This window comes from Amblyomma americanum, chromosome 9 (genome assembly GCF_052857255.1).
Source record: "Amblyomma americanum isolate KBUSLIRL-KWMA chromosome 9, ASM5285725v1, whole genome shotgun sequence".
NCBI classification, from domain to species: Eukaryota; Metazoa; Arthropoda; class Arachnida; order Ixodida; family Ixodidae; genus Amblyomma; species Amblyomma americanum.
The window spans coordinates 118958734-118980600 of NC_135505.1; the positions used below are offsets into that span (position 1 = coordinate 118958734).

Consider the following 21867-nt stretch of genomic DNA (forward strand, 5'->3'; position numbering starts at 1 on the left):
TCGCGCACCTGTGTCTCCTATGATGCCCGGACGCTGTTTTGCGCAGAACACAAAAAATGTAAGCCTCTCATAGCTTTCAAATAGAGGGTTAAGCTCCACCAGAACCCGCAGAACTCGTTACATATGCCTTCCCCACCGCATCAAATTGTGGATTTATCCAGTAAACCATGCAGACGTTTTAACAGAGGCTACAGCTGGTCCACCCACGCAGTTTTTAATTATTTCGCTAGCAATCGATCACACGCAGTTAGAGGATAGCAGCATATGTATGTGGTGATTAAATGTGGACACAGGTTATCTGTGAGCATTAACTGCCTTTCGTGTAGAGCTTAAACTAGTTCGTTGAAGTAGTCGTCCAAAAACAATTGCAAAGTCCCTCGCAAACTCCGGACAAGAGCCAGGAGGGGAAGAAAGCAAGTGGCTGCTCAAACAGACCAGGTGGCCGGGTAGAATGTCATTTTCCCACGGCGGCTTGCTTCATTCACGGTTTTGCCTCGGCGTGAAACTGATGGTAAGTCAAACAGTTAGCTCAGTATCTGAAAATGAGGACAGAACAACTGGTCTCAAGAGTCGCTGTGGAAAGTTCTCTCTTCGTACTATGTTACGAAATTCTAAGGCCTAGTGTGCCTTAAACCCTAACGATGTTTGTTGTCTGTATTATCACATAGCGATTAAGCTAAGCTGGGATGTTTATTTCCCGCATCGACGACTAATGGATAAGAGAGCTCACTCGCACAGGCAGCAGACTGGCTGCCTGATATATTCTACTGCACGCTATTTCTGCCCCCCCCCCCCCCCCCCCCCAGTTGTTGGCTACAAACGGAATCCCTCTAGAATACTTAGGCATGAGGATATTCACGTAAAAATACAGCGGCCTTAAGAAATGGAAGCGTACACTCTTGAATTGCGGAATTTACCTCTATGACATACTCGGATCGTGATTGAGTAGCTAGAACGTTGACTCCAATCGCGATTACAGTATATTGAAGTGGGCGGCAGAAGAAAACTTGGTTGGCAATGCTGACACACCTATGAGCGTTACCCCGGCCCAAATGAACGAACTAATCTCAGAGACACATCTCACATGCCATGAGAGTAATGTTGTAGCATTCAGCACAAAATTATATTGATAAAAAATTGCGATCCCTAGAGCACACACCTATGAGAACCGCAGAAACTGACGATAACACGGTAAAACAATGATATTGATCAACCGGTTATCTGTCTCATTATATTCGCATAAATTCTCGTTTAACTTTACCGCTAATAAACCATGTAAACCGGAAGACTAGAAAAATGAATCGCTTGCAATGCTTATTCTCACTTCATTTCGGCTATATCGCGGCCCAAAAATGCATAAAAACCCGCAAACCTTTCAGACTGATAGGATTGTCAACCACCCAAGCGACTCATGCGGCAAATTATGCGGTATCGACTCTGGTAAACGAGATACTTATTTTTTTTGCCTTTACTACGCTCATTATTCCACTCGTAAAGGTGTACGCGCCCTGGCTCCTCAATGATCGTTATTCTCGGACGAGCTATGTGGCCATATCAGCTGAATACGGGCCATTTATAACGTCGCCTTGCCCAGTACTGAGCTGCCATAATGCCGCCTCGAACTCCAGCCGCGTCAACTTTCTTTCCTAATTTATAAACTTTGTGACAAGCCGCTTTAAGCAATATTTCATTTTTCTCGTGAAAGCGATCGCTTTGATCAAAGCCGTCTCGCTTCTTTTCCACGCAGTGGAAAACCTGATGAGCACCGCAATAGGCTTCTTCCAGGCCGGGTCGGCGGGCGTTCCGACGTTCATGCACTGGCACATGCTCCACTTTGCCCTGCATGCGGACACCCTCCAGGCCGAGGTGCAGGCCGAGATCGACCGCGTGATTGGTCCGGACAGGCGCCCCGTCTGGGAAGACCGGCGCAAGATGCCGCTCACGATGGGCGTTCTGTGGGAGATGCTGCGCTGGAAGAGCATCACACCCCTCAGCGTTCCGAGGAGGTAATGGAAAGCAGATCTTGAATATTCGAGTGCCAATGCGCAGGATTTGTTTTATGGATTGCTGACTTCGCTAATCACGTGCATTATGTATTTCGGGCGTTTTTTTAGAAGGTCCTAATTAAAAAAATGAGTTTTCTAGGTTTTCAGAAGCTTTCTGCCGCACAGTAATACAAGTGTTGGTGGACACCCAAAAACAACCCGATCACGCGGATTAGTAAAGTGATTAACTAAATTACAATACTTCACTTTTTAAGGAATAAAGGAGGGAATGCAAGAAGAAAGGAAGAGAGAGCTGCTGTAGTGGAGGGCTCCGGAATAATTTCGACCACCTGGGGATCTTTAGCATGTGCTGTGGGATGTCAGTGCACGTTAAAGATCCCCAGGTGGTCGAAATTATTCCGGAGCCCTCGACTACGGCACCTCTCTCTTCCCTTCTTCTTTCACTCCCTCGTTTATCCCTTCCCTTACGGCGCGGTTCCGGTGTCCAACAATATATGAGACAGATACTGCGTCATTTCCCTCCCCCCAAGACCAATTATTATTAACTATTACCGATAGGCACCTCATTACAACTACAGATTTGTAGCTAACCATTTGTAATAGCCATATCAGTTTTCAGAATTTCTAAAACTCGATTACTCTCACCGCACGGTTGAACTAAATTTGTCTGCGTCGTGAGGATATGCTTGCGATTTCGAAACGCATGCAGGCAAAGCGACACCTCCCAGTGTAAGAAACTACTGCAAATAACCACAGCGTCGAGCCACAGCGCCAAGTCTAGTAGCATTTTAGAAATTCTAACAACTAATTTGGCTATCATTAACGACCCGCTAGAAATCTCTAACTGTAACTAAATTCCTATCGGTAATAGTTGATAAGTTAACTACCAGAGTGTATCGGGAGGGAACAACCAACCATCTGCTCGAGCATTTATTGCACATTTTTCTACAGTCTACACTAGCGATGATGGTCTCGCTCCGAATTTCACGTCTCCTGAAGATCGACCAGCCATAAATAATGTAGTAATCACCGAACAAGGTGTACTGAAGCTCCTACTTAACATTACGATAAAGAAAAGAAGAGTGGCAGATGGTATTCCAACTGTATTTCTGATATGCAGAATGGAACTCAAAAAACCTTATTCTTATTTTTCAGTCTTCGGTCAGTAATAATTCGTTTCCTGCGGAGTGCGAGCTAGAATAAGTTATCCCGATATTTAAAAATGACATTACAACTGATGTAGCTAATTACCGTCCCCTATCACTCATAAGTACGTGCTCGAAGTCACTAGAGCACATATTATCAAAACACCTTCAGAAATATAATTTATTATCTAGTGTCGAGCACGATTTTCGAATATGGTTATCGGCGACTTCTCTGCTGATTGAATTAGTACTTGACCTTTCTAAAATAATTGATTCATGTGGCCAGACCGATATTAATATTATGGATTTAGCAAAAGCCTTTGAGAAGGTGTCACACCCTAAATTATGAACAAAAATGAAGGAAACATTTAGGAACGAGTCCATCACAAATTGGTTCATCTCATATTGACATTGTCGTGAGCAGTATGTTCAAATAGGAAAAAGCAAATCTACCCTTTCAGGCATTGCCTCAGGAGTAGCACACAGAAGTGTTCTGTTCCCACTGTTATTTCTTATTTTTCTTAATGATCTCTCTGAAAATATTGATGTACCAATAAGGCTTTTTGGAGATGACCGCATAATTTATAACCTTATCAAAACGCAAAGCGACCAGGTAAAAAAAAAACTCAAATTTGCAAAAAGAAAAATAGTGCGTTGAATGGCAAATGGCCCTAAACCTTCGGCGAAGGAGGCACTCTTAATGACAATAACTGAAAAAAAGTGCATCGAGTTTTTCCTACAACATAGACAATGAAGTAATTCAAGACACAACGCAGCATATGTACTTAGGTCCCATAGTTACCCCCCCCCCCCCCCCCAATCTTCGGTTTAACACTCACATAGATTTTGTGTGCTCGAAATGCAATCTGGAGCCTTAAGCGAAACATACACCATGCTATCCCTTAAATGTCTGGGATATAAAACATTGATGAGACCAGTCATAGAAAAAGGAGAAGCTTGCCTGGGACACATACACGAAAAATATTTGCTCAAAGATTGACAAGGTCCAGCATCTTGCTGTCAGGTTCATATTTAAGGAATACCGGCTTCTTACCTTACCTTCGATCACTGCTCACAAGCTGGTCTTCATAAGTTAGAGTCGCGTACAAAGCTTGATAGGCTAAAATACTTGTAACAGATTATTCATAACCAAATTAGTATCGACAGATCGCAGTTTTTAAAAATTCGTTCTTACGAGACATCACGGCATCCTCGTTCTATGTTTTTTCCAGCCCCATCTTTTCACACCGGTTGTTTTAAGTGCAGTTTTTTTCCAAGAGGGCTTCTTGCGTGGAATTCTCTACGTGATACTGTTGTACAATGCACGTCTGTCAAAAATTCACGACAAGCATCACAGACACTCTTGTTTTTTTTCCACCCAATGAATTTCTTTCATTTGCAAGTTCATTCAGCGTTGTATACCTGCTATGTAATATTTTAATTTATTATGTGCCAATTGCAAATATTTCGTTTCTAACCACAAGTGTTGTAAACTGCCTGCTTTATTATTATTGCAAATAAATGCATTAGGACGTGCTACTTGTTATTCACTTTTATTATTTATTGCACTCCTGTAAAATCCCCGTACAGAGCTGACAGTATCAATAAATAAATAAAAATAATCGCTTTAATAGTCAACATGATTCGCCCCGTTTTTTAAAATTTTTTTCGACGCCCACCGACACTGGCATTACTAAGCCACAAAAAGCTTCTATTTACCTTGAAAAGGTAGGGGTCAGTATACAGTGCAATGTAAGAACAAGTGTGACTTTTCGTTTTTTTTAGATTCGGTGGACATTTTTCGGCGGGTATGTATGAACGCAAGTACCATTGTGTTTTGTTGAATGTTAGGTTCGATGAATAAGTAACTGACTTTTTCGGTGATTTATTATGTCAATGTTGTGTGGCCACGTCACTTAGTCTATCTTGTCGTTTTTGACAGCGCGAAGTTTATCTACCAGTAATTGGCTTAGACATCGTAGTACTGGAAGCCGTGCTTTTAGATGGATTTACTATTGTCATCAAAAAGTAACAAAAGTTAAATAAACAGTGAGCAAACAAAGAACGCGTGTGGAAGTTGACTTGTGATGACTACGTTGTCATGTAATCATTGTGTTGTCGCGCTGGGTTGAAGGAAAGCGCGGGGCAGCCCGAGGTCTACGTGTTTATGGCAGCGATGGAATTACGGCTGAATCGTCGCGGTAGCCAGAACAAGATACTTTTTAGTGACACCCATGGCCAGTTTCTAATCAGTGTCCTACATGCTGCAGCAAAAACAACTTGACTCACTGCTCTAAGCAGGTGATGATAGTGAAAAAACAGTGCACTTAGCTTGCAGTCGCCGGGCAGGCGGTGCTTCCTAGTCTCCAGAGGTATGCATGGAAGCTGAGCATTACCTCAAAACGGACGATGCTAACCCAGCAATACCGCCATTTGATCATGACCCTGGCTTCCCTAATTGCTGTTTTTTTACTTTGGATGTCACTTTTATTCAACAGTTAGCTAGCTGTGCCTACCGCGCCGAGAATGCTCAGCGTTTTCGGTTAAAACCGAATTCCGAAAACGGAATTCGGAACACCTTTATTTTTTTATTCGGTTTTAACCGAAAACCCAAGCCTTTTATATAAGGGAGTTAAACACCAGTAATGTGCATTCAGTGGCCTAGCTATAACATTGTAGTATTGTAAGCACAGTGCTTTATAATCTGCAGACGTACTGTTATACACGCATACGGGAATGAAAGCGCTGTAATAAAACTTGTATAGAGCAGAGCAAAAAAAAAAAAACAAGGCGTATGCGATCATGGTCACCACAAGAGCCACGCGAAGAGTGCTTACCATGGAAAAAATTGGGTATGAGGGGTGCGTAAAAATCCCCAACCGGAGGAGGGTTACTCTAGAAGGAGCAGGGCATGGCGAGAGTGTAAGAAGGCGCACCGGTAGGCGGTTGCCACGGAAAGCATCCGGAAGGTAATGACCCTGAAGGACGAGAAGGGTTACCGTAGAAGGAGGCTTTATCGCGAGAGTCTAGGAAGACGCAGCCAGAGGATAGTAACAACGGTAACCGTCCGGAATGCGGTTACCATGAACGGAGGACTGCGTGGCGAGAGGGGAGAATTTCCCAACCAGAGGGTCATTACCGTAGAAGGACGGTAAGCCGAGAGCAAGAGAAGGTACAACTGGTACGTGGTTGCCATGTGAACCAAGCGGATGGTATACAAATGCCCTAGAAGGAGAAGGATTGTTTCCGTGAATGGAGGGCACGGCGAGAGGAGGAGGTAAAGGCAAGACTCTAAAAGGCGTACCACGGCAACCATCGAAGCGTTCTTTAAAAATGGAACACAGTTCATCTGCGACAGTTGCTGCGCAACGCGCCGACCCAGGACAAGATCGTGGGCGTCGCTTCACTCAAGACCGGTGACTGGAGAGCAGACCTAGACGAAAAAGCCCCATGTGTGGAAGACTGACTCTCATCTTCTTTACCACAATGTATCGTGAAGTACAAATAGCTTTAGAGCTCTCCCCGAACATCTTGTTAACCAGTGGTAGCCAGATTGCCAGTGGTAATTTTTTTATTACTGATTTCGCAAGTGGGACTTCCGTTGAAAGCTTCTGCTCTAAATTAATGATTTTAATAACTCATCAGTTGAGTTCTAACAACTTGAATAGGCTAAAAAGTGTGCGTGCTCTCGGATTACTTACTCCTCCGGGAACGGCAGCTTTAATCATTTTTTTCACTCTAATTTTTGGGTACGGTTATGCCCCTATTGCGTTAGCCACTTTGGCCACAGTATATTCATACAATTAAAAGAGCTGAGGCATCAATAAATTTGTTCTTAACATGATCAACTGTTCCAGATTTAGGGTGATCTCAAAAACGAACGACATTCTAGACTAACTTATTGCAGTTGCGAAAATTCGTATACATTAGAATTTTTACAGCACTTCTGTACAGTGCAGCTGTACTTGAAGATCGCTATAATTAAATTTTCAGAGATTAGTACTTTGGTGTGCGGCGGCACTACAGATGAAGGGTGCTTAAAATAGGCAACATTTGTTCTGACTTGTTATACTTAACTCAAAATATGTTTAAATGAGACATACACTACATTTAGGAACAAAATCGGAGCAAGTAGATCGGGACAAGTGGGTTAAAACGAATCGCTTCCTTCTGGAATAATTAAGTTTTGTTGTAAGCCTTCCGATGTGTTAGACTGTTTACGTCATACACTTTAGAACGTATACGTTAGAACGTATATGTTAGACGTACATGTTAGACTTCGTAAAGCGCTATACCTCCCTGTTTATAGCACTTCAGTATACAGTGCAGCTGTATACTTAAAGGTCGCTGTGATTAATTTTATAAAAAATTATCATGGTGTGCTGTGGAACTACAGACTAGGGGTGCTTAAAATAGGCAACCCTTGTTATACGTACCTTAATATTAGTTATTTAAATCTTTTTAACCAAGAAATATAATACATTTCGGAGCAAGATCGGGGCAAGTGGATTCCGACATGCCGTGTAAGGACGCATCTCTATGAAATCAAATTACCAGTTAAGATCCTTAACCTTTATAGATGACAGAATAACCTCTTTCTGATCTTTCTGAGTGTTTAATTTTGTTTCCGGATGTGCGCAACAGACAGAAGTTCATGTGAAAATTGCGCTTATCCAAAGAAGTGATCGCTCGCACAAAACACTGTCGCGAGCTGGTGGGTTGATTTTGTCAGGAAAAGAGCCTAAAATGTACATTTAACACGAAGCTGTTCGCCCAATTTATTGTGTACATAAATCGACTTACGTTATTCTTGATGCGGATGGCTTGAATATTTTATAAAATGAATAAAGAAGCTGACTTCTAACTTAGGAATAGGATGAAGTAGTACCGCACTTATTTAGTGAAAATATATAATATCAAAATTAATCGATGCGGAATTCGTTCCACAGCTCTCCACTTAACAAGATCGTAGACGACTTCAGCCATTTGGGCACTGGCAGCCTTATGAACTTTGAGAAGATTATCTCTTGAGTTCAGAGTAGAAGGGACAGTAGCGGAGGCCGCGCAAAACAATAGACAACCCATCTTTCTCCAAAGGTGTCATTATACCAAGAAAATTAAGCAAGAATTTGAGTTCTTGACTCTCCCAAAACATTTTTTAAGTTAAATATTAAAAACCTTTTATTTTATTTTGTCCCATTTTATATTCAGCACATTTTTAGTTTGGGAACATGTTTGAGGTAACGGTGGCTTAATTCTCCACGAAATCGTATAAATAGCACTTCCACTTCTATGCGCGACTCACAGACGTTGGAGAACGCGAATGCAACGCCCTAACAAAACACGTATTTGTATCAGTTTCGTGCAAAGATATAGCATTCTCTTCTTCAATAGCACGTGTAACTTAAAAAATATACATTGTCGACAAGTGACGCGCACTTCTTGTTCTCATGTGCAGATATAGTCACAAGAGTCCAAAATGAAGTTTGAAGCACGGTTCTATTGGCAGTCCTTAATTCTTAGCTTTCTTTCGCATTAAACGGAATCTGCCTAAAATGCCTCGCTTTCTTCTCTTGCAGGGCTGAAGTGGATTTTGTGTGCGACGGATTCTTCTTTCCTGCTGGAATCACAGTCATGGCAAACTACTGGGCAGTTCACAATGATCCCAAGGTGTGGCCAAATCCTGAAAAATTCGACCCCAGCCGATTCATCAACGACGACGGCTCAGCAATTCTCGAGAAACCCAAGCGTCTTATACCGTTTTCTTTGGGTAGGTACTTGAACGAAGAAAGCGCTGAGTGATAATTTCCAGCTGTTGACCCCGTGACATTTGCATCCTGCGATATAACTGTCAGCACATGACAGCATTTTAGGTATCCTCTATTTTAATTCAGGCCGTGAACTCTCTTGGAAATATACAACACAAAGTGAACACGGGAAGGGGAAACCTCTGGGTACTTTGCCACCATTTAGTCAAGATGTTTTGTCTTCGCCCGGGAAAAGCGTTCATCATTGAAGGAGGTTAAATAGAGCATATCGCTAAGCGCGCAACGAAAATAGAGCTATGACTCCATGGATCAACCCCGGTTAAGGGGAGAGAGGTAGGATGTGGGAAGGGTGTTAGGATGCGGTGCCTGAAGATGAAAATCTTCTGTAGGCAAGAAGGTTACTAAATAGATCAACGCGTCGACCGGCAAAGCTGTGATGAGGAATACGCCAGCTCAGCAGCAAGGAATACGAGCAGGGGGTGGTGTGGGGTTGTCGGGAGGGTGTAAAGGTAGCGAACTTGATCTTTAAGACTGTGCCCCTGAGGCGGCGCAGCTGCGAAAAGTTGCATGGTACGACTGGATGGCTTGACCTGGAAAAACTCGGAAAGCGCATAAGAGAACTCCTTGTTGGGCGAGTTGGTAGATGTCAACTGCAAATATATAAAGGGGGTAATAAAGGCAGGATTTTTAAAAAGCCCCTCCCGCGTAGGCACGTGTTTTGTTCCGCTGTCTTCTCTTGCGTTGTGTGTTTTTCGGCGCCATTAAATACTGATAAGACAAATAAAGCAGTTGAGCAGAAAAAATACAGAGACATTCACGTAATACTTTTAGTAACTTTAAGAACAGCCTTTTTACTCGGTAGCGTTAACGGTCCCGAAAAGCTGCCGTAGTGGTCGGCGTAGTTGGGCATGAGCTAAAAATCCCCGTGGAAGCAAATAATTCATAAAATTCAGGAATCGGTCAAACAAAGTTAGGTTTGATGCAAAATTTGCCAGGAAGCCTCCTGTCATCAAAGGAAAGTCACTGAACTTAAAAATAAATTGCGCGAATATGACTGCCTGTGAGACGTGGACCCAATGGTTGCGTTGTGGCCTCTTTCTTAGTTAACTGTTCTGCAGAATCAGGGGCCACCGTTAAATGTTCCGCAGAATCAAGGGTCACCGTTAGATATTTGTAAAATATAGAACGTAGAGAATTATAGAAAGTATAAAACCAATTCTATAATTACATGACGGAGAATAATGTGCGTGTTTTCTATAATTATTGCTCATTTCTGGTACAAGCAAACTATTATGCTCCGAAAAACTTTTGTAATCTTGATTGGATAGCAGTTGCGTTGAATCAAATCTGTTCAGATTATCATTACTCCTCTTCGCGCCATATATGGGATATAAATATACGTTATACCATTGTTTAATTTGGTTTTGGAAAGTACCGGAGACTCGTCCGCTTCTAAAAATTTGATTTAGAGCGACGTGTTTAGGTGTTAGTGATTACCGTAGCTTGTATACAAAATGACGATATTTTTGTGGAAAATGCGACAATCCGTGAGTAACTTCTATGTTTTCTACACAATGATGTATTTAATTAGCTGGGATCATGTGCTGAGGCGGCTTTGTTTCATACGGGCTTGGCTCTGTTGTTTCGAATTTTGGTATATTCAAGCCCGCTAATTTCTCTACTCTTTCCTCCAATGTACGTACGTGTCAAGTATTATCGATATAAATCAGTCTCGGTATGAACTATTTTTACGGCTACTGCTGCGTCCAAATTTGTACTTCTTTTGATAGGGGACGAGCTGTTAAACCATATGCTTGTATTTTTGAAAGAGACGAAACGTTTACGGCAGACAATTGTGTCCCCAAATAGACAAGACTATCACCACCCTTTAAAAAATTTTAGGCGGCATAGTAGATGTGTCTGAAGGTAGTTTCTGTTGCACGTTCCTAGAGGTAGTGAATGATGCAAAGGGAAGTTCCTGGCGTTGCCAACTAGAGGTGATATCTTGCAACATAGGAATTGTCTTTTGGATAGAAACAGATGAAGTAAACAGTTACTAGGCACAATAGTTATAGGGGTGACAACCATTTCTTTAGGAATGGAAGTTTTGTGTGTAGCAGTCTTCGCGAATATACTAGTAATAAGTTTTGTATTGAGGTTATCTTCTTATTCTTTCAGGAAAACGGAAGTGTCCAGCTGAGACGCAGGCCATCATGGTTTTGTTTCTGTATATTACCTGCATACTCCAGCACTTCCGAGTGCTGCCAGAAGAAGGCGTCACTATAGATCCCGGAGATGCAATAGACCGTCTGCCCAATAAGGCTAAATACAAGCTGAGATTCATCCCAAGGAAAAATTAACATCTATAGTAGCTTCTGAAATGTCAGTAATGCATCACTTAAATATAGTCGGATAAAACTTAAGAATCAGGCGTTGAATGGCCCTTAAACGATTCACACCAGACAATGGCGTCCACCTACTGTCATCACCTTGTACTAAACGCCCTTGAACCTACGAGCATGGCGCCACAAAGGCTTTGAGATGGAAGATGATCAACTACGGTTCAAGTGAATTAAAAGTGACGTCACGACAACCAGTCGACAGCCATTGGTTGGAGGGCCTGTTCTGAGCGTCATCCGTTGCTTTGTTCTTGAGTTATGTCGGACTGCAGCACGTGCAAATAACGCCCATCGCCTAATCGTACGATGTGGCTGAATAAACTCAGTCTTGAATTGATCACACCCGGAAAGACAGGAAGTCAGAACACATATAATGAGAGTTTCAACTATGTTACAACAAGACGTTAAAGAAGCCTGCCTGATCTACGAAGATTCGACCATTGCAGGGCTGTAGGCAGTCGCTATCACCAACTGGACATCTTGCATAAACATGACTCACTGGGTAGTTACAAAGAAAAATATGCAATATTTTTTACCCTTCACGTGACCGAAAATGTTTCGTGTAAGAGCTGTAGGACAATTTGACAAACGATGAGAGAAGTCCAATTTCTTAAAGTAATAAGTACGCCCTCTCATATTAAGCTTTAAATAGGCATGTGGAGGTCTATAATTGTCACATTGCTGCAGGTTTCCCCTTTTCTTCGTTAGTATCCCTAAATCAACCCCAAACGATGGAACTAAGCTACGCAAAGCCGTAATTTACGAAGGGGTCACTGACAAATGTTGTCGTTACACAAAAAAGCTTTGCCTCATCTATTTGCTTGACAACTGGTGCTACAGATAAGGCGGGACAACGTTAGACTGTAAAAATAACATATTTCCTAAACAGGACAACTCTTTCTGAGGGAAGCTCAAGCGGAAGAATTTTTGTATCTTGTTATCTTTGTTTTAAGCTCAGAAAGCAACGAAAACGATTGAAATGATCACGGCGTGGTCATAGCCAATCCTCCTTGTGGGCTTGTGTCTTTAAATTGAGGACTGCACCAACAACAAATCAAAGTTGTTGTTTTTTCATACTGTGCAATGTTTTCTACGAACATTTTGCTTCAAAGTAAACACTAAAACGCTTATTATTGTACGCTAATTACAAATAAGGTCATTTAAAGATACGGCGACGTGGCCAAGACGACTAAATACAAACCTCCACTAGTCGAATCTTCCTAAAGCCTCTTGCCATTTAAAGGCGACAGAGTAAGGAAGCTCGTGACGCAAAAAAATCGGCGTCGGCGTTATTCGCGTTGTCGTCGGCGTTGTAACACAATAAAAAAAAAACTTGCGGAGATACGGGAGATTGAACCTAGGTCTTTCAGATTGCTAGGCGAGCAGGCGCAAATCACACTTCGAAGGCTCTTTGTTTTCTGCATTGCATGAAATTAATCTTAGCATGATTACGCCACAAAGCACCAGGCCTCCATACCGCTGCACCACACTACGAAGGCTCATTATTTCGAACTCAATAAAAGGACACCTATTGAATGCGTTGTGGTATTTCACTTCGGGAAGTTTCTTTATGTACTTATGCGAACATGAGTAATTATGAGTATGCGAATTTTGAAACGTGACCTGATAACAATCACGTTATACTCAATAAAGCATTTCAATTCACTGCCATTAGCTGTAGCAAATCAGTGTCATCAATGCTGTAGAGATAATGTAAATGCGCATTGCTTGCGCTGAGGTACGATAGGTGGTGTTATGACCGTGTTCAGTTTGACTTAGTGTTTACGGAGTTGTACGATCCAAAGCAACTCAGGCTATGAGGGACGCCGTAATGGAGGACTTCGGTCATTTCGGTGACCTGGGGTTTTTAACGTGCACTGGCACCGCACAGCGCTTGTGGATTTGAATTTGGAGGACTAGCAGAGGAAACCTTTGAAGACATCAACTGGTCCGAATGCGGAGCCCGGTGATAAAAAGACGGTTTCGCCCCTGCGGACTACAGCCTGGGTGCAACCCTTCGCGACCTCCTCGTGCTTCAGACGGACAGGTAGCAGCGAGCGGACCTGTGTGCGTCATGTTTTGTGCGGGTGTCAACTATTGCGATGTCATGTAACCCGTACTGCCCGAGCGCCTGTGATTTATCTACGCGTCTGTGTGCTGTTGTGTTCTACGAATGCGACGCCAACGGAGACGCAGACCTCCATAACGGCCTCTCTGTCTTTTCTTTCTGTCCAAGCTTACTCCTTTCCCTCACACCGTGGTTGAGGTGTCCACAGATATGTGAGACAGTTACTGCGCCTTTCTCATCCTTTTAATTCATAATCACAACGCAGACCCACAACGGCCTATTCAGGGAGAAGCGTCACTGCAGCCCGATCGTGATCTCTTCGGGCGGCGGATGGGCTGTTCTGAGAGACCTCATACAGACTCCGAGCGATTTGTCCAATGAGCAAGGCGTCACGCCGAACTGGAGGTGACGTTTCGTGGACTCCCTGGCAGCGCTGCAACACGCTGTCGCGTTCCACTCTTAAAGGCGAAGCTTAAGCATACTCCAGTTTTTTTTTATGTGTGTTCAGTGCCAAGAAGGCTTCGGCATCTTGTACAACAAAAAGTGTGCTTAGATACTTACTCCGCACTAATTTTGTTGGTAGGTCGCATGTAAACATTTCCAGGAGAGCACGTTGTTCCACACATCTACTCATTAGATGGCTAATAAGTGAAAAGAGCATGACATCTGCTACTTTTTTGGACGCCACCGCAGTGACACAGCGGTTATGGCGCTCGACTGCTGACCCGAAAGACGTGGGTTCAATCCCAGTCGCGGGGGGCGATTTTAGATGTAGGCGTAATTCTAGAGGCCCGTGTACAATGCGATGTCAGTGCACGTCAAAGAACTCCAGGTAGTCGAAATTTCCGGAGCCCTTCACTACTGCGTCCTTCATAGCCCAAGTCCCTTTGGGACGTTAAACTTCCATAATCCGAACCAAACATTTACACCTTTTGTGTCACATTCGCACCAGCGTAGAATGCACTTGTTTGCTTCAATTAAACTGGCTGTGCTTTCACTTTTCACTTGCGTAATTTGATGTGGTTATCTTCGTTACCTGTACTCTGTATTCTACATCTTGAGGACAAACCGTTGGTGTGGATGTAGAACATTCACCCCGGGTGAGAAAAGCACTTAGCCCGAATACCACTTGTGCTGAGGTTATTCACCGCATGGTGACAAAAATGATACTTTATAAAATCAAAAACAAAACATGCCTACTGCACTGCTTCAGCCCAGAGAATGAAGACGCCGAGAAGTGAGGGTGCAGTAGTTTAGCGGTCACCACATAAAAATAACCACAGCGGGAAGAAGGAATGATGGAATTCTGTTTAGAACATGGCCCTGTCGTTGAGCAATAGCTGGCTGCCCTCGTGCAGTACATCTTCACCAGTTACTTCATGCTTATCACTTAACCTTAAATTCTTATTCACAAGTGGCAGTGCAGGAACTAACTAAAGCTACGACCACACGTCAGGCGCATGCAACGGCGCATGCATACAGACTTTTCTGTATATTTTTTCACGGCAGTTTTCTTTGCTGCTGTAGCCTTGGCCCAATTGGGCAGTCGCGGAAGCGGCATTGCAATACTCGTAGCCGCATGAGCGAAAACACCGTTCAACTTTCTTGAAACGTCCCTGGTTGAAGACTGCATGCGCGAAGGGCCGCACACGTGGCTTGTCTAGGCCTAGACCTCTATAATGTTAGTGCGGGTGCATACGGGTGATACCGAACGCACTTGAAAATGATAAAAGCATAGCTCCTTTGCCACAAGTTGTTTTACCCCCTATTCATTGCAGTTTTTCTTTGTAAGACAGTAGTCAGCATAAACCTTTCTTTCAATGGTTGTCCATGTTCTGTGGTGTTGTGCTTACAGCGAAATGATTAATAGCCTTGCACAAGAAGTTTAGAAGAAGCAATTCGAAAGGTACAACGGCAGCAGTGAACGCGTTAAGGTTGTAATATAGAGGACGTTTTTATGGCGACAAGTTTACGATGGCGCGCACTGGAAAAAATTGAAATTGATTTTTGAGGGAAGGAAATGTTGCAGTTATTGTCTCGCATCTCGGTGGGCACCCGAACGGCGCCGTAAGAGAAAGGAGGAGTGTGTGGGTGAAAGAAGCAAGATTTGTTTATGGTTGATTTATGTCGGTTTAACGAGCAAAAGGGACTTGCTGTGAGGACGCCGTAGAGAAGGGCTTCTGAGATTTCGACCTCTTGGGGTTCCTTAGTGACAACGCACAGTACACGAGCCTCAAGCATTTCGCCTTTATCAAAATGCAAGAGAGAAAGAGGTGCCGTAGTAGAGGGCGCCGGAATAATATCGACCACCTGGGTATCTTTAAAGTGCACTGACGAAACGCAAAGGCGCCCATGTGCTGTGCGGTGTCAGTGCCCAAGATCCCCAGGTGGTCGAAATTATTCCGGAGCCCTCCACTACGGCACCTCTTTCTTCCTTTCTTCTTTCACTCCCCCTTTATCCGTTCTCTTACGGCGCGGTTCAGGTGTCCAACGATATATGAGACATATACTGCGCCATTTCCTTTGCCCAAAAACAAATTATCATTATTAATATTATCCTATGTTCTCCTTCAAATTCTCCCAGGCTGCATGTCCTGGATTGGTACCTAGATTTAAATCAGGAGTAGGGTCCTTAAAAAACTATTGCCCACTCTAGTAGGTTCGCTTGGTCCGTTAAAATCGTTGGCGCCTCATTCGTGATTGCATCTGCTAAGTGTTTTCACTTCGCAATCTCATACATGTCGCCCCATTGGCAGCTTGCGGCGTTTAAGTCCCCTTCAATTAGCAGTGGACCTCCATTAGCCGCAATTTTGGCGTTTCTAGTAAATTTCTCTAACCTTCCCCTTGTAACCTTCGGCCTGCTGTAGATATTTGCGATCCAAGTTCTCTTTTTTTCTCTGCGAAGGGGTAACACTTGTACGCAAGTATATTTTACCCCCTCCACTTCCAGATCAACAGTTTAGGCCGTGTATTTTTTGCACCACGTGCTTGGGTGAACATGAAAGGTCTTGTATTCAATTAGCTTTGCGTGCGCATTGGTCCCGTGCAGAGCTATTAGCGCGGTTTGACATCAACGCTATTTGCATATTCCTGTAGTGTGGCCTGTTCTTTTTAAATCATGTGTATTTCCTTTGCCGAATTATTAATTTGTTCTTTTGATTATGTCTGTCCATCTGTTTCGGGACACTGATCGTCATGATCGCCTATATTCTATTGGCAGTCTAATTCTTTACCGATGTCCTTTTGCCCAACGTTGTTGTTTCCTTATTTTTCCGGTGCATCATATTCTTAAGGACCGATATTTCATTTTGCTCCATGCCTTCCGCCTCTTGGAGCTGATTTTGGTTGAGATTGAACTGGTGCATGGTGAGTTGCATTTCCTCCAGGCTAGAACGCATCTGTAAACGTTCCTTTCTAAACTCTGGTTTCATTTTCATGATCATATCCTTTATTTATTTGAGGCTATTTTCGGGAACCCCGGTTTTTTTTGCGTTCGAAGCTTTCGGGGAGAGGCCCCGCATTATCGATTTTCACAGTTCTTTTTAAATTTTTCATTTCCTCCTTAAGTTTCCGATTTTCTATCCTAAGCTCTTCCGGCTCTTTTTTCACTTCTGTACATTCAGTATTGTTTCCAAATAACTGAGGACCCGAAGCAACTCGCGCTGCCCAGCTCACCTTTTCCGCTCTTTTTTCGGTGGTCTTCTCCTTGCATCGCTCCATCGATTCGCCTGTGCTTCTTTCGGTTGACGCCTAGCATACCGACCGTAAGCGGCTGCTTGATCTTAGGCCGCCGGCTGCGCCTGCCTCGAACCTTGTCATGGGCCTTGACTTCATGTCCTTTGCAACTCCGAGGTCACGCATTTTCTCCGCCTCACTCTTCTTAATAATGTATGGAGTCTTGAATTCCTGCTCGAAAAGCTTCGAGTCTGTCTTGTGTTCACCATTACACACTAAACAGCGCACCACACGTTAATGTCCCTCCACAGGATTCCGTGTCCCGCACAGTTCACATATCGTTATATTCGGCTTGGGGCAAACGTCGTCCCTGTGACCCACCTCTCCACACCCGTAGCAGGCCGGGCCGTTTTCTTGAAACCGTAGCAGGACATTTCCCCTCCTTTGTAGAAGACATAAAATAGAACTCCACTTCCCGAGAAAGTGACCGCCACTTCGGCCATTTTTCCAAATTTCCTTAGAGACCGGATTTGCTTCCCTTATACTCTGATATTTCATCGGATGTCTTCTTCACTTTCCTCTGGAATAATGCGCCTCAGTGCTTCATTGCACGCGTCCTCTGGGGCTTTGACGTACGCGCAGGTATGATATTTGCACCTGTCTAACATTACCGCTTGTACTCCGAGAATTTGGCGAGCCGCTTCTATATTCAGTGAACCTACAACAATGATATCCTGCGCCAAACTTAGCCTGACTTTGATCTCAGTTTTTATGTCCGGCCGGCCAGTGGCTGATGCAACGGCCGCTGCTACTTTCCATACGCTATATCTGCATTTTCCCAAGTCCAAACCGCTTCTTCGTTTGTTAACTGCCACGACACCTTCTCTTTCCAGTGCTGCGGGTCTTGCAAAGCCTTTACCTTGGCCTGGGCTCATCTTCCAATGCTCGATGTCATCCTTCCGGCCCAACAGCTGCCTGTGCTGGCTTTTCGCAGCCCATTCTTGGAATGCGCCCCAATTCACTGAAGCGAAGTTGGATCCAGGGCATGCTTTTCTTCCGCATCTGCCTGTTGATGACTTCCATCTTGCATCTCATCGGGACCGTATCCTGCCATCCCCTCCTTGTCGTAAGGCCGAGCGCCTCTGGCAACTTTCGTAGAATTTCAGCTTCTCGACCCACATCTTCGTGGCTGGTATCCGCTTACCCGTGAAAACTTCGCGTATCCAACCGCTTTAAAGGTGGTTGGATGCCGCTCTCTTCCTTTCGGAAGCGGGCGCTAGTGAAGCGACCGGAAGTTGGACGGCCTGTCCGAAACGTTTGGCGTCTGCTGCGTATTTCAAGGCAAAATTTCGCGTCTTTCGCCCTTTCATTCTCAGTTTTTCCCGTTATTCTTGTGTAATGTCAGCTGTTATATCAAAGGGATAAGCAAGCTGAACACGAGAAATGTGAGCACTGTTTGGAGAACCGTATAATTTCAGAGAAACCGAAGAGAGCAGGCTTGCAGATCTCACACTGCAGCGGCAAAAGGGTACGTGTATAAAACGCTACGTTCTTAACTAGTTCGTCTTTTCGGAGCGTAAAGGAGCAGGAGTGGAATGATTAAGGCTAGGTCACCTTGAAACCGAATTTTCGTGTGGGAAAGAAAAGGCGTAAGCTGGCGCGGAAATCTGACACTCGACGAGCCGCTCGTTATAGAACTCATGGTGGTATTTATCAGTTTAGGGTGTTTAACTTCCAGACGTGTTTAAAATAGCTAACTCCAGAGCAAAGCCACGTTTTAGCTGCACAGGCAAGAGAAACGACTGACAAGAAAGACGAGTGATGCAGCGCGAGTGGCAAGCGGTGTTAGAAATCAATTGCACCACACATCATGAATAAAGGCCCATTGAACCATAATTTTGGTAGAGTAAGAAACTACTAGTGATACACTCCGTGGAAAACGCAGTACTATACTCTTTGGAGGCTCTAATGTGAGCCAGAAAAACACCGTCGACACCTCAGGAGGTTGTAGACCCGCCCTCGCTCCGGTTCCGTCGAAACATAATTCGGTAAAGTGGTCACTGCAAAGTCGACAGCCTGGTGAAGACTTCCACTGTTCCTTACGCTCCCCCCCAACGTATAACTTGGGCTTAGAGCGCGGTTACGTGCGTCATAATAAAGAGCATAGTTGGCGACGCTGCCGCAACGGGACGAGAGAGAGCTGAGCAGACGAAGCTCCGTACGTTCGATGTGTAGCGACGTTCTGTCGTGTGCTAGTGTCGTCCCATTGCAATGCAATGCACCCTTAGTTTTGAAAGGCTTTCTCGAAGACTTTGCCGCTGTCCTCTTTAAGTTGACGGCGCAACAGGTACGCTAGGTCGTTGAAAAAAACGTTAACGCGCTAAAGCCAAAAAATGGAAAGGGTTGCAACTTACAAAAATGTGTAAATATTTTCTGATTTATAGTCATTTATTTTAGCATCACAAGATTCAGGCATTTCAGATGAGCTCAGAGCGGAGGTTCTGATGTATCACTGATGAAAATTTGCCCTCGTGTTTCTGATTCATTTCTTTATTTTGATTACCTCAAAGACGACAGGGGTGCGGAATTTTACAAAGGGGTGGATAAAACAAGGTTAACAGAAAAGATGGTCGATGGCTGTTGTATACTGACTGGATTATATTGATGGATGACGTCTGCGGGCAGATTTCTCCAATTGATTGCTGTTCTTAGACAAAACGACTTAAGATGGATCGTTCTAGCATATGGCGGATAAACGGCCGTGGTTCAGCTGAAGTGGCTATAGGGCCTGTGAGTTGAAGTTATGGTTGCTGCACTACGTGATAACTCATATTAGAATTAATGAAACAGAGTTTAGATATTTTGCGGCGCGCTCTTGTAAGAGTGGAAGGTCGGTTTTAACTTTTAGATTTTACGCTTCGTTCATGAGAATATTCCTAGAAGAAAAATCTAAGTGCACTGTTTTGAGTATTGGCGATTGGGTTATGATGACGCAGTTCCCATAAAGCGGAGGCGTACTGCAGTTTGGACCTGACTAGGACTGCGTATGCAGGTTGTTTTACGTGAGAATGCGGATAACGTAGGTAACGTCGAAGGAAGCCAGGGATGGGGTTAGCCTACTTAGTAACATTTGTAATGTGAGGTAACCATTTACAATCGCTGGAGATGCGTATACCTAAATATTATAAACAGGATGCCAAATAGATCACCATCCTGTTCAGAAAGCCGTTGTACGAAGGATAATACTGGCGTGTGTGGAAGGTAAGCAAGACTTTTTGTTGACATTAATACTCATTCCAAGATTCCACGATTTCCGCACCACTCCTCGTTTTTCGACAGATCGCTGTGGAGCTCTTCATTGCCAGCAGGGTTATATGTGGCACTGTACATAATGCAATCATTGGCAAAAAGACGGACATTACAGGACATGCACTTGGGTAGGTCATTAATCACAACAGCATGAGGAAATAAAATATATATCTATGGGGCGCATGTAAAAAATGCTGCTTTGATGTCATCATACATTATGAGTTTTGCTCAAAAACTATGCTTTCGTTCATGAGAAAACTTGATAAATAAACTCATCACTTTATGAATCGTTCTTATTAACAGTACACCTGACGTTGCAGTTGTGATTAATTCTGATAAGTCATCATGGGTAAATAAATGCTATGAGGAAAAAGATTTCCTCTTTTGTTAGGGCCAGCTGTGTTCCATTTTCACTCTTCCTTCCAAACTACATATTTCAATGTGCTTTTGCTAACCACTGAGCGGACTCATTGCAGCGGATGTTTTCAAATGTTCTGAAGGCCACGGGACCGGACATAAGTGCACTTGCAGTTGCCAGCCGCGCTTGTACGCTTTTTCCTCGCTTTGGTAGCTTCCTGTATACAGGAAGTGCTTTAGCAGCCGTACAGGCGCGGGTAAGCATCTAATTTTCTTCTCTCTCGCGAATTGTGCGATCTCGGGGTTGTCGCTATACTTTATGAACCTTCTACAGGAGCAGATGACTATGCAGAGATAGTAATTGTAGCTACGGTAACGATTCCTTGAAGCTACGATGCCAGCAGGGGATACACTCTGCATCGCGCATTATTGTGAATTTGAGCATTAATTTGGGAACGAAAAGATGGCTACGGGTCCGGATGGTAGCCTTGCGAGAGACATGCGCCATAAAAAAGACATTTTATAATTTTTAATCGTCAAGTGAGCTTATAGGACAGGAAATAGGTCTTTTCAGCGGCCAAGATAGAAACGCAAAAAACTATTTCTCTGGTGTCGCAAAATACCACGACACGATTACTCATCATCTGGAAGACGTTGAAGTAACGAGCGTTACCTGTTTGGTTTACTGGAATTGATATGAATGAGATTAAAGTTAGGTACACCAATAGAAATACGAATTTGTCATCTTGGATTTATAAGTGACGTCGCCAATAAATCTACAATTCGATATGCTAATGACGTCACCAATCGATCACCAATTGGGTTGCTATATCGATTTACAATTGGGCCGCCATCTTGAATTCAATGTTAGAATTTAATTCTAACTTAGAAAATACTTAGAAAAGACTTAGACAGAAAATTCCACGCCGAAGGGGGGTGGTTGCAGACCCCAGGAAATCGAATAACGTGATGATTAAGAGCTAACGCTCTCAAAAGTCTATCTGTATCTATTCGCAGATAGGGACAGTGCTCTTTCCGTCAATATCGCGTAACGCCTAACCTACCGCCACTAAGAGTACAGCAATCCACACACTTGCCTAGAGCTCTCGAACAGCGCTGTTTGTTTTGAACTAGGGCGGC

The 21867-nt window shown here is 43.7% G+C and overlaps 2 protein-coding genes across 3 annotated transcripts in view; both read left to right on the forward strand.

Moving 5' to 3' along the window:
- The window catches only part of LOC144104190 (vitamin D 25-hydroxylase-like), a 37222-nt gene extending 24091 nt beyond the window's left edge, over nucleotides 1–13131 (forward strand). For both annotated transcript variants that reach the window (XM_077637062.1, XM_077637063.1), the window contains exons 7-9: nucleotides 1748–2006; nucleotides 8731–8921; nucleotides 11098–13131. In XM_077637062.1, coding sequence (XP_077493188.1) covers nucleotides 1748–2006; nucleotides 8731–8921; nucleotides 11098–11279 — 632 coding nt within the window. In that variant the 3' untranslated portion in view covers nucleotides 11280–13131. The remainder of the gene's footprint in view (nucleotides 1–1747; nucleotides 2007–8730; nucleotides 8922–11097) is intronic.
- Nucleotides 13132–20855: 7724 nt separating this feature from the next.
- LOC144105412 (vitamin D 25-hydroxylase-like) overlaps nucleotides 20856–21867 on the forward strand; it is a 39919-nt gene continuing 38907 nt past the window's right edge. Inside the window, exon 1 of the mRNA XM_077638529.1 lies at nucleotides 20856–20984. The gene's annotated coding sequence lies outside the window, so the exon portion shown is untranslated. The remainder of the gene's footprint in view (nucleotides 20985–21867) is intronic.